Raw genomic sequence first — 13,779 nt, forward strand, 5'->3', positions numbered from 1 at the left:
GGTCGACAGTTTACCTGTTGGTTGTTTGCCGTATATAACTAGACACTGGTCGACAGTTTACCTGTTGGTTGTTTGCCTTATATAACTAGGCACCAGTAGACATTTTACCTGTTGGTTGTCTGCCGTATATAACTAGATACCAGTTGACAGTTTACCTGTTGGTTGTCTGCCGTATATATAACTAGACACCAGTCGACAGTTTACCTGTTGGTTGTCTGTTGGGCATGGATCCTCTCTTTTATTTGTAATTGTTCTTAATGATAGTATTGAAAGGAGTCTCAGAGGTGATCCCGTCACATAAAAAAAAATCCCTCAAGGTCAATACACTTCATCAACCATTTCCTTTTGAATATCTGGACACACACTTCGATGTGTTCAGTCTGTACAGTAGATGATACTAAAGCCCCCTTGTGTACCAACAATGTTTCCTTTTTTGGTTCTTTTTAGCAAAACCTTTCATCTCACTTACTTATACCTGGGTAAACAGAATGGCTATTAAAAACCTCTTGGTACCAGTGTCCCAATTCAGGTTACAGTGATTGAGCAAGCTTTATTTTTTACTATTTTAGCAAAGGGATGCATACATTTTTTTCTCATGCTCAAGCATGGGTTTTGTGCTCAAGCCTAATTCCTTGTTCTGTTAATAAATTAATGAAGAAATTTTGTTTTATCATTGATTTGGAAAAATTGAAGAGACTTAAAGCTTAATACTGTTATCAATGTTTACATTTGTCATGATTTAAATGAGTGATAAGAAAGTTGGTTTGAAGCCAAAATCCATGCTTGAGCATGAAAACGGTTTCATGAATACAGACCCTGACGTGGGCTGTTCCAATCCACTCACCATCTGATATTGACTGTTCCAATCTGTCCACCATCTGATGTGGACTGTTCCAATCTGTCCACCATCTGATGTGGGCTGTTCCAGTCTGCCCACCATCTGATGTGGGCTGTTCCAATCCACCCAGCATCTGATGTGAGCTGTTCCAATCCACCCACCATCTGATGTGGGTTGTTCCAATCCACCTACCATCTGATGTGGGCCGTTCCAATTTGCCTACCATCTGATGTGGACTGCCCGAATCAACCTTTGTCTGTCAACCTCTGCCAATCGGCCATGTTTTAAATGTTCTTGTTAAGTCATTTCTGAAATTTCCTATATAGATTCCTCTTGTTGCTGAGTTGTTCCTTGTTTATTTTGTGACTGGTTGGATGAATAAGATTGCTGCCAGATGCCGTATAATAATTGGACAGTGTACATTGTATCACCATTTCTTTGGCAGTAGTAGACAAATCTCTCCCAAAATTCATATGTAAGTCCCCTTTGTTATTTGTTTTCGATGTTTCATTTTGAGACAAATCAGAGAGACATTAGTTAGCCACAAGCAGTCTTTTTGGATTTTGAAGTTTGAAGTTTCAAATCACCAGTTCTCAAAAAGTACTTGATATATCTTCATAATTATGTAAGTTTCCCTTTGTCATTCATCATGCATGTTTTATTTTGAGACTGATCAGAAAATTAAGGTAGCAGCCTTGAGGCAGCCATTTTGGATTTTGACAGTTTAAAATTTGGTATTTCTCCAGAACTTGTAATAAGAGATCTTTCTCAAATTTCATTTGAAGGTTTCCATTGGTACTTCGTTTTCAGGATCACCAGAGTTATAGACCAAACAACAACATTTTGAAATTAAAGGACAATGTCAAACATAGCAGTATGAAGTTTTGATCAAAATTTCAAAAAGCTATATTTACTGTTGACAATTGATCAGAAAATACTAGAGAAAATATCAATCTTAAATAGATCCAATGAAGGTTTTAGTCCTTAGGTCATAGCCCGGAAAAGGTGGAGGGCCCTGTCATATTACTGTTTGTGTTTGGGCTTGAGGAATAGAACTGAAGCATGCTAAGGCTACCAGGCTGCACCTCTAGTGAGTTAGTCTCAGACATACTGGGGATCCCTTGCATGTCTGCTATGAAGTATCCTTGGGATCAGAGAAACAAAGCCTAAGATGAGGATTATATACTGCTTTAAATGAGGATATTTAACCTTGATTGCTTAAATATCCTGGTGAACAATACAGACTGTCTAGGCATTTTTTTTTTATATATAACTAGATGTAGAAGTAATCTTAGACTTAATTTGCTATCATGGTAAGGTGTATGTCTAATTCCCTGTCTTATACTGCCTTTACCTCACGCATAAGTTTGAACAATTATATTATTTATTTATTTATAAAATTATTTAGAAAAATATGGTGGGTTCACTTAAACATGGCAAAGGGGGTATAATAGTAAAATTAACAGTGGTTCATGTTACCGATACCTTGGGCTTCACAATGCTACACCAGTGCCGTCCTGGACTGTCAACTACAAGATTTATTGTGCACAAACACGTATGATTACCATATTAGGTGCCTTGTTAAAAACTCAAGCTTATGATAGATCACCAGATAATTGACCAGGTATTCACTTCTAGACAAAAAATTACAAATAACCAAATATTATGACTGCCAAGAATTCCTGCTGTAAAGTAATTGAAATAACTGATTATTGGACATCATAATGGAAAGACTGCCTCTGCACTATTATTGTTTCTTTTGATAATGAACATATCACCTCTGGTTCTTTTCTGTTGTAGGATCTTGCCCAGCTGACAACGGCGAATACGTCAATGGTGTGACATTTCCTGACAAAATGGCAGACGATGTACCCTTGCAGGGTGTTACCAAGGAGACGAGAAATGGTGATGTACACAAGCATGAGGCAGTAGGTGGCTTTGTGTTGGATTTTGATAAAAAAGCTGATGATGGGATTTACCCTACTGATGATCAGAAAGTCCCATCAGCATTCTGTGATGAGGATACTTTCATGGGTGATGCCCCCAGTGATCCGGTCCCGAGGGAACCAGAGATTCCTCTAGGAAGTGATGCCACCTCCTTTCCACAACAATGTGAGGATTTTGTCGGTTCTAATATTGATGATTCATTCTCACCTTTTAATTCAGAAATGAGTTCCTATTCCCAAACAGGAAGTCATGAGTCATTCCCAGCCTTTGGGGGTGAGCGGGAGATGGACCAAACCCCTGAAGCTCTTCCTGACCCTGTGCCCCCCATGGGCCATGAAAATGTACTTATAGATTTCTGTCAGGACAGCGATCAGCCTACTGATGTAAAATGTGATAATACAAATCCTTTTGTTGACTTGTCACCAGGGGTATTGCACCCATCTGACCCTTACATTGGTGTTGAGCCCAATAATGGGAACAACAAGGACACTGAACAAATTGTACAGTCTCCACTTCGGCCTGATGCTCCCGAGTTCTCTCCACAAGGACACAGCAATGCTGAATTTTCACCGCTGAGGCATGATGCTCCTGAGTTTCTACCACGCGAGCCTCAGCAGGCTGCAGTATTTGATCAGAGCCCACATTCAGGCGGTTTTGATGATATTGAAAGAAATAGTCTTTCTCAAAGTGACACTTTCGACAAACCAAATGAACAAGTGCAGGATGTGATAGACACTTTTGATAAATGCAAAGAGAATGTGCCTGTGCCTATTGAGGAACAGAGTGTACCTGCCATCAACATCACATCTGACCAGGGTGAGGATGATGAAGAATATTCTGGTGAAGAGGATTACTCAGAAAGTGAATCTAATTCACAAGCTGAGAACGATGAAATTATAGAGGATGACTACACAGATTCGGAGGACACTGAAAACATTCAAGATTCTGACGATGTGTCAGGGGGACCTGGTGAGGTAGCAGGAAGACCTGTGCTTGGTGATGGTATTGTACACCCTGCATTTGATCAGGGTTCTGTAAAGCCAGCATTTAGTGAGAACGAATTTCAGTTTCAGCAGCAGGGTTTGGCTGGTGTCATGTCTGCTGGACATGTAGAGCTCATGCCAAGTGTGGGTGCCGAGCCACCCGTGGTTGAAGGTATCACAGAACATGGAAAAGGGGAGCAGGTAAATGAGATGGGTAGCAGTCAGATAGACATGGCACAGGACTCGACAGAACAGCAACAGGTGGGTACCGAAGATTTCCAGAGGGATACTATCTGCAAAAGTGAAACATTCACTATCGAATCTGACTCTGACATGGAGGAGAGATCCATCACACCAGAACAGGACAGCATGAAGGCTGCTAGAAGTAAGCCTATGTCTGGTCAGGAGGACAGCCAATCTGCACAGGCACATGGTGGGGCATCTCCACCATTTAATTATAGCCAGATGGATCCATCATTAAACCAACAAAACATAAAACCTGCATTCAATCAGGGGCAAATTGAACCTGCATTCAATCAGGGGCAAGTAGAACCTGCATTCAACCAGGGTCAAATGGAACCTGCATTCAACCAGGGTCAAATGGAACTTGCATTCAGCCAGGGTCAAATGGAACCTGCATTCAGCCAGGAGAAAATGGAACCTGCATTCAATCAGGGGCAAATTGAACCTGCATTCAACAAGGGGCAAATGGAACCTGCAATCAATCAGGGGCAAGTAGAACCTGCATTCAACCAGGGTCAAATGGAACCTGCATTCAGCCAGGGTCAAATGGAACCTGCATTCAGCCAGGAGCAAATGGAACCTGCATTCAATCAGGGGCAAATTGAACCTGCATTCAACCAGGGTCAAATGGAACCTGCATTCAGCCAGGAGCAAATGGAACCTGCATTCAATCAGGGGCAAATTGAACCTGCAATCAATCAGGGGCAAGTAGAACCTGCAATCAACCAGGGGCAAATGGACCCTGCATTCAATCAGGGGCAAGTAGAACCTGCATTCAACAAGGGGCAAATGGAACCTGCAATCAATCAGGGGCAAGTAGAACCTGCAATCAATCAGGGGCAAATGGACCCTGCATTCAATCAGGGGCAAGTAGAACCTGCATTCAACATGGGGCAAATGGAACCTGCATTCAACCAGGAGCAAATGGACCCAGCATTCAACCAGGAGCAAATGGACCCTGCATTCAATCAGGGGCAAGTAGAACCTGCATTCAATCAGGGGCAAGTAGAACCTGCATTCAATAAGGGGCAAATGGAACCTGCATTCAACCAGGAGCAAATGGACTCTGCATTCAATCAGGGGCAAGTGGAACCTGCATTCAATAAGGGGCAAATGGAACCTTCATTCAACCAGGGGCAAGTAGAACCTGCATTCAACCAGGGGCAAATTGAACCTATAAAAAAACAGATGCAAAATGAACAAAAGGTGCTTGCATCAAACTCAGAAACAGGTAATGTAGGATTTTGTGGAGATGATGATATGTTCACTAACCAACCAGCGTTACAACAAGAACCTGATAATAAACAGCAGGTAGTATCTCAGGATGAACAGCAAACAGATTTTCAAAATGATATGATGCCAAGTGAAGGTTTCACAGAAGATCCCATGTTTCCCCTAGAGGACACATCCAAAATGGAGCTTTCTCCAAACAAACACCACGAACAGCCAGACTGCAGAGAAGATGTTGTAACTCCGAGAGAAGTACTGTTGGAGGACACATCAGAACAGAAATACCAGATGGAAAAATCTGGTGTTGAACATGACCAAACTGTACCCCTGATGTCTCCCTGTCAACAACTGGAAGATGCTGGCTTCTCACAGGTATTTAGTCAGGTGGTAGATGATTCTTTTATGGATAATGAAAATACACAGACAAACACAGAGACCCTTGGTGAACCAAACACACAGACGCATGCTTACGAAGATGAGGAAGGTGATGGTGATGAGGACAGAGATGAGGACATGCATCCAGATGACCAGTACTCATCATCATCAGGAGAGGAAGAGGAAGGGGCAGTGTCCCAGCAACCAAAACAGCAAGATGCTGCGCAACTTATGTCATCCAAGGAAAGACTTGTTTATCAACAAGAAGAAAAAACATCTTCAGAAGAAAGGTCGGCTTCCTTACAACAACAAAAGCTCACATCAGAAGAGAGGTCCCTGTCTCCAGAAGAATGTGATAGGAATGAAAACCCAGAGAGCAACTTTATGGAGAAAAGTTCACTCTTATCTGAATCACAGGACAAACTTGCATCAGAGGAAAGATCTCTATCTCCTGAATGTCATCCTTCAAATGACCAAAAGAAGATCGAGGAACAACGAAAATATGAAGAACAAAATGCACCTCAATCCTTTGAAAAGGAAACTCCTCCATTTGTACATGAGATGGTACCAGGGGAAATAGACCAGTCTACTATTGATGAAACCTATGGGGTGGCTCCTGCAACTTTTGAAGCTTCAGAGCTCGAGAGGATATCAAGTCATGACCAGGCTCCGAGTCCTGCTACAGTGGACACAGACAGGGATGCTCATACCTCTGGGAGAAATAGTGAGGACTTTGAATATGAACAAGGGGAGGACAGCTTGACTGCTGAGGGAGGCAGTGACTCTGATCAGGATCTGCCTAAACATTCTGATGAGGATGTGGATGTTCAACCAAATATCACAGATGACAGCCTCGCTGATCAGCCTGTTCACAGAGAAACTATTCTTAAAGAAATCAATGAGGAACAAGAGAGATTAGAAGCTGGAAGAGATATGAAGGAATCTGGTATGGGGGAGTCAATCATCACAGCAGACTCACAGGAAACTGATGACCAGTCACCATCAGAAATCCCCAGACAGATGCTGGAGGATTACGGTGACACAGAAAGATCTTTGACCTCAAGTATGGAATGTCAAACATACGAGGACGATGCTGGGGTATCCCCTGTCGAGATGGCTGCCTCCCTGATGGAGGGCTCAATGGTGCTAAAGGAGGGAGAGACGAACATTGATGGATCATCTCTCTCTCAATCTGTGCCCACAGAATCAGCATTAGAGGAGTACTCAAAGGACAGAATGGAGGATGAAGAAATTGAGAATATTAAACAACAACTTTCATCTGAGGTTTTAGAGGTTGAACCTAAATCAGCACATCTTGATCCACAGTTAAGAGTTACTGAGGATATCAGTGTTAGGGAGGATGTTCAGGAGGTTCATGCTGCTGAAGAGGAAGTTGTCTCTCCTGCTCCAATAGCTGAAACTCCAGTGCAACCTACTGCAGATCAGCAGGTAGTTGTACAAAAATTTACCACTGCTGTCCAACATGCTTCTACTCCTGAAACGGGGACTGAGAAAACTGATGTGAAACAAGACAAACTTGCTGACAAGATGGAAGGTGCTCCTACGAAAAATGTTGTGAAGAAAATCAATGAACCTGCTGAAAAGAAGTCACAAGTTACAGAAAAAATTGACAGAAAAGAGGCAAAACAAAGGAAACAGGAAAAACCTATTACAAAAACACCCCAGAAACCATTGAGAAAACCAAAGCAAAGAACACCACCTAAATCTGATGAATCTAAGATTCCTTCCCCAACCAAGACAGAGGGAGGCATAACCAAATCAACAACACGAACCCTCAGATCTGCTGCCCCCAGTAAGACTGCTCCTCCCCGTTCACTCAACATGAAACAGAGCACTGAGAAACCACCATTTGACACAAGTTTCCCACGAGCGGTATCTGCATCACGTCAGAGAATATTACCCCTGGCACAGACACCGAGCACACCAAGTCCTACCAAGGCCCCCTCCATGAAGATCCCCACCAGGACCCAGAACAAGGAGGCCACTCAGTTATTTCTGGAGCGCATGTCCCGGCCTCGCTGTCGAACACCGAAAAAAGGTTTTTCTCTCTCTTCTAATGTATCGACTGCTTCTGTCTTGGCAGATGCTCTGACTGCTGCCAATGATCGCTTCTGTCATGCTCACCCGCCTGTTTGCCACAGCATTGCCACCATTGCCACATTTGTGTATGCTTGTTGCCACACTCTTATACCTTTTTAATCAAGCTATTCATCATTCCATCCCATGTTCCATGAAGCATCGCTCTTAACATCATTGAATCATGGATTTCTGTCATGGGTAGCAATATGTGTATTGATTAGGATGTATTTTATTTTTGCATATAACGTAACACTGTCAGGTAATTACATGTAGCAGTAGAACTCTCTTACCCAACAAAGCACAATAGACTTGTCGAGATGAATTTAAGGGTGATTTTCACCTGTAAGTATAACTCACCATTGTTGACGTCATACCATTAGTCTACGACTACTATTGACGCATCTACTGGTGTAACTGGTAAAAGAATATAGGTAGAAATCAGGAAGGTGTATCCAATTACAAATGTAGATAGATATAAGACAGTAATTACGGTAATTGATTGAGGAAACTGGTATCATTGTTAAAGATGTGTAGTTATTTCAGTTATTTTTTTGAAAAATATATTTTGATAATTATCTTTTTAATTTTTTATTGTTGAATATTTTAAAACATATTTATATTTCTGAATTGTTTCCAATGAGCATGTTGTGTTTTCAACATTATCGATGTTGTTCAAAAAACTATATTTCCTATATTTTTCAAAGATTTGTTGTTCGTGATCATCTAGTTAGCCCACCTTGCCCAAAGGGTCCTATGAGCTTATGCTGTGGTGCCATGTTCGTTGTCTGGCCGTCTGTCGGTCAACTTTTCCTTCAAAACACTACTAGTCTAGAAAACTGAGTTGACTTTGAAAAAAAGGTCAGAGGATTGGGGCTCCATAGTGGAAAAACAAGGAACTCTTTAATATCCTTCTTCTTCAATATGGATAAAAAACTATTACCTAAATTTGAACTGAAACATCCTTGAGCTAGTGTGACCCTTAGGGCTTGAGTAAATCAGTAGATGAATTTGGGTGAACTGCTGTTTTCAGATTCCCACAAAATAGCCACAGCATCCACACACAAACTTGGCACAGACAGACAAATAGATCCCTGCTCCCAGGATTAGTACTGGCTTTCAGCCCCACCCTAATGACTTAGTCCCTGTCAGCCCCACATCCTTATGACTTAGTACCTCTCAGCCCCACCCTAATGACTTAGTCCCTGTCAGCCCCACACCCTAATGACTTAGTCCCTGTCAGCCCCACCCTAATGAATTAATCCCTGTCAGCCCCACCCTAATGACTTAGTCCCTATCAGCTCCACCCTAATGACTTAATCCCTGACAGCCCCACACTAATGACTAAGTCCCTGTCAGCCCCACCCTAATTACTTATTCCCTGACAGCCCCAACCTAATGACTTAGTCCCTGTCAGCCCCACCCTAATTACTTATTCCCTGTCAGCCCCACCCTAATGAATTAGTCCCTATCAGCTCCACCCTAATGACTTAGGCCCTGACAGCCCCACACTAATGACTAAGTCCCTGTCAGCCCCACCCTAATGACTTAGTCCCCGTCAGCCCCACCCTAATTACTTATTCCCTGACAGCCCCACCCTAATTACTTAGTCCCTGACAGCCCCACCCTAATTACTTATTCCCTGACAGCCCCACCCTAATTACTTAGTCCCTGACAGCCCCACCCTAATGACTAAGTCCCTGTCAGCCCCACCCTAATGACTTATTCCCTGACAGCCCCAACCTAATTACTTATTCCCTGCCGGCCCCACCCTAATGACTTAGTCCCTATCAGCTCCACCCTAATGACTTAGGCCCTGACAGCCCCACACTAATGACTAAGTCCCTGACAGCCCCAACCTAATTACTTAGTCCCTGACAGCCCCACCCTAATTACTTATTCCCTGACAGCCCCAACCTAATGACTTAGTCCCTGTCAGCCCCACACCCTAATGACTTAGTTCCTGTCAGCCCCACCCTAATGAATTAATCCCTGTCAGCCCCACCCTAATGACTTAGTCCCCGTCAGCCCCACCCTAATTACTTATTCCCTGACAGCCCCAACCTAATGACTTAGTCCCTGTCAGCCCCACCCTAATGACTTATTCCCTGACAGCCCCAACCTAATTACTTATTCCCTGCCGGCCCCACCCTAATGACTTAGTCCCTATCAGCTCCACCCTAATGACTTAGGCCCTGACAGCCCCACACTAATGACTAAGTCCCTGTCAGCCCCACCCTAATGACTTATTCCCTGACAGCCCCAACCTAATTACTTAGTCCCTGACAGCCCCACACTAATGACTAAGTCCCTGTCAGCCCCACCCTAATTACTTATTCCCTGTCAGCCCCACCCTAATGACTTAGTCCCTATCAGCTCCACCCTAATGACTTAGTCCCTGACAGCCCCACACTAATGACTAAGTCCCTGTCAGCCCCACCCTAATGACTTATTCCCTGACAGCCCCAACCTAATTACTTAGTCCCTGACAGCCCCACACTAATGACTAAGTCCCTGTCAGCCCCACCCTAATTACTTATTCCCTGTCAGCCCCACCCTAATGACTTAGTCCCTGTCAGCCCCACCCTAATGACTTAGTCCCTGTCAGCCCCACCCTAATGACTTATTCCCTGTCAGCTCCACCCTAATGACCTACTCCCTGTCAGCTCCACCCTAATGACTAAGTCCCTGACAGCCCCACACTAATGACTAAGTCCCTGTCAGCCCCACCCTAATTACTTATTCCCTGTCAGCTCCACCCTAATGACCTACTCCCTGTCAGCTCCACCCTAATGACTAAGTCCCTGACAGCCCCACACTAATGACTAAGTCCCTGTCAGCCCCACCCTAATTACTTATTCCCTGTCAGCCCCACCCTAATGACCTAGTCCCTGTCAGCTCCACCCTAATGACTAAGTCCCTGACAGCCCCACACTAATGACTAAGTCCCTGTCAGCCCCAACCTAATTACTTATTCCCTGTCAGCCCCACCCTAATGACTTAGTCCCTATCAGCTCCACCCTAATGACTTAGTCCCTGACAGCCCCACACTAATGACTAAGTCCCTGTCAGCCCCACCCTAATGACTTATTCCCTGACAGCCCCAACCTAATTACTTAGTCCCTGACAGCCCCACACTAATGACTAAGTCCCTGTCAGCCCCACCCTAATTACTTATTCCCTGACAGCCCCACCCTAATGACTTAGTCCCTGTCAGCCCCACCCTAATGACTTAGTCCCTGTCAGCCCCACCCTAATGACTTAATCCCTGTCAGCCCCACCCTAATGACTTAGTCCCTGTCAGCCCCACCCTAATTACTTATTCCCTGTCAGCTCCACCCTAATGACCTACTCCCTGTCAGCTCCACCCTAATGACTAAGTCCCTGACAGCCCCACACTAATGACTAAGTCCCTGTCAGCCCCACCCTAATTACTTATTCCCTGTCAGCTCCACCCTAATGACCTACTCCCTGTCAGCTCCACCCTAATGACTAAGTCCCTGACAGCCCCACACTAATGACTAAGTCCCTGTCAGCCCCAACCTAATTACTTATTCCCTGTCAGCCCCACCCTAATGACTTAGTCCCTATCAGCTCCACCCTAATGACTTAGTCCCTGACAGCCCCACACTAATGACTAAGTCCCTGTCAGCCCCACCCTAATGACTTATTCCCTGACAGCCCCAACCTAATTACTTAGTCCCTGACAGCCCCACACTAATGACTAAGTCCCTGTCAGCCCCACCCTAATTACTTATTCCCTGTCAGCTCCACCCTAATGACCTACTCCCTGTCAGCTCCACCCTAATGACTAAGTCCCTGACAGCCCCACACTAATGACTAAGTCCCTGTCAGCCCCAACCTAATTACTTATTCCCTGTCAGCCCCACCCTAATGACTTAGTCCCTATCAGCTCCACCCTAATGACTTAGTCCCTGACAGCCCCACACTAATGACTAAGTCCCTGTCAGCCCCAACCTAATTATTTATTCCCTGTCAGCCCCACCCTAATGACTAAGTCCCTGACAGCCCCACACTAATGACTAAGTCCCTGTCAGCCCCCACCTAATTACTTATTCCCTGTCAGACCCACCCTAATTACTTATTCCCTGCCAGCCCCACCCTAATGACTTAGCCCCTGTCAGCCCCACCCTAATTACTTATTCCCTGACAGCCCCAACCTAATGACTTAGTCCCTGTCAGCCCCATAGTCATTAGTGTGGGGCTGTCAGGGACTAAGTAATTAGGGTGGATCTGACAGGGTCTAAGTCATTAGGGTGGGGCTGTCAGGGAATAAGTAATTAGGGTGGGTCTGACAGGGAATAAGTAATTAGGTTGGGGCTGACAGGGTCTTAGTCATTAGTGTGGGGCTGTCAGGGACTAAGTAATTAGGGTGGGGCTGACAGGGAATAAGTAATTAGGCTGGGGCTGACAGGGACTTAGTCATGAGGGTGGAGCTGACAGGGAGTAGCTCATTAGGGTGGAGCTGACAGGGAGTAGGTCATTAGGGTGGGGCTGACAGGGAATAAGTCATTAGGTTGGGGCTGACAGGGACTGAGTCATTAGTGTGGGGCTGTCAGGGACTAAGTCATTAGGGTGGGGCTGCCAGGGAATAAGTAATTAGGTTGGGGCTGACAGGAACTTAGTCATTAGTGTGGGGCTGTCAGGGACTAAGTAATTAGGTTGGGGCTGTAGGGAAATAGGTCATAGGGTGGGGCTGACAGGGACTTAGTCATTAGAGTGGGGCTGTCAGGGACTTAGTCATTAGGGTGGGGCTGTCAGGGAATAAGTAATTAGGATGGGGCTAACAGGGAATAAGTAATTAGGGTGGGTCTGACAGGGACTAAGTCATTAGGGTGGGGTTGACAGGGAATAAGTAATTAGGTGGGGGCTGACAGGGACTTAGTCATTAGAGTGGGGCTGTCAGGGACTTAGTCATTAGGGTGGGGCTGTCAGGGACTAAGTCATTAGGGTGGGGCTGACGACTTATTCCCTGACAGCCCCAACCTAATGACTTAGTCCCTGTCAGCCCCACCCTAATGACCTACTCCCTGTCAGCTCCACCCTAATGACTAAGTCCCTGTCAGCCCCACCCTAATAACTTAGTCCCTGACAGCCCCACCCTAATGACTTAGTCCCTGTCAGATCCACCCTAATGACTTAGTCCCTGCATCCCAGGATTAGTTCTGGCCTTCAGCCCCACCCTAATGACTTAGTCCCTGTCATATCAACTATGAATGCCATGGCCTGATTGGCTAGCACTATAAATACCATCTGAAAGCAATTCAATGTTAAGATGGATTTTAACAAAATTTCCAAGTATGCTAGGTCCTAGGGACCTTGTACAATGTAAGAGCGGATCTCATATGGGGGCTGAGGGTCAATGCCAAAAGGAATTATCTGGCATGAAATCTTAAAAGAAAAACTATTCCTCTAGACCATTTGGTGACATTTCAACTAATTTTTCTGTGAGGGATCCTTTGGACCAGAAGATAATAGTGTAGCTCCCTTTGAGGTTGAGGGCCACTGCCTGAAGGACAGAAACTGAGTGTTGCTTCTTTAAAAGCCTACTTCTCTAAAAAAGTATGATATCATTAATGATTTTTTTTGCCATAAATTCTAAAAAATCTATGTGAGCGATACAACCTCTCTGGGCATCTTATTTGCTGAAAAGTGAAGTTTCAACTACCTGTATTATACACAGAATTTGATCAGCTGAATTTTGTATTGTCCACAGTTTATTTCTGCTAAGTAAGTTTAACATAACTGGAATATAGAATTTTAACTAATTTTTAGGTCACCTGAGACAAAGTCTCAAGTGACCTATTGCGATCGCCTTTTGTCCGTCGTCGTCCGTCGTCCGTCTTCCGTCGTGCGTCCGTAAACAATTTACATTTTCGACTTCTTCTCCAAAACCCCTGAACCAATTTCAATGAAATTTTGCAGGGACCTTCCATGGACAAAGGTCAACAAAAATTGTTGCCGGTTTAGTCCTAAGCCCCCAGGGGCCTGAGGGGCGGGGTCAAAAAGGGTCAAATTGACTAAAATTTCAAAAATCTTCTTCTC

The 13,779-nt window shown here is 44.5% G+C and overlaps 1 protein-coding gene across 4 annotated transcripts in view; it reads left to right on the plus strand.

Moving 5' to 3' along the window:
• Nucleotides 1-13,779, plus strand: part of LOC110460313 (microtubule-associated protein 4-like) — a 203,381-nt gene that overhangs the window by 59,857 nt on the left and 129,745 nt on the right. For all 4 annotated transcript variants that reach the window (XM_021513147.1, XM_021513150.1, XM_021513151.1 and 1 more), the window contains one exon: nt 2,639-7,675. In XM_021513147.1, coding sequence (XP_021368822.1) covers nt 2,639-7,675 — 5,037 coding nt within the window. The remainder of the gene's footprint in view (nt 1-2,638; nt 7,676-13,779) is intronic.

This window comes from Mizuhopecten yessoensis, unplaced genomic scaffold (assembly GCF_002113885.1).
Source record: "Mizuhopecten yessoensis strain PY_sf001 unplaced genomic scaffold, ASM211388v2 scaffold10359, whole genome shotgun sequence".
In the NCBI taxonomy this organism is placed as follows: domain Eukaryota; kingdom Metazoa; phylum Mollusca; class Bivalvia; order Pectinida; family Pectinidae; genus Mizuhopecten; species Mizuhopecten yessoensis.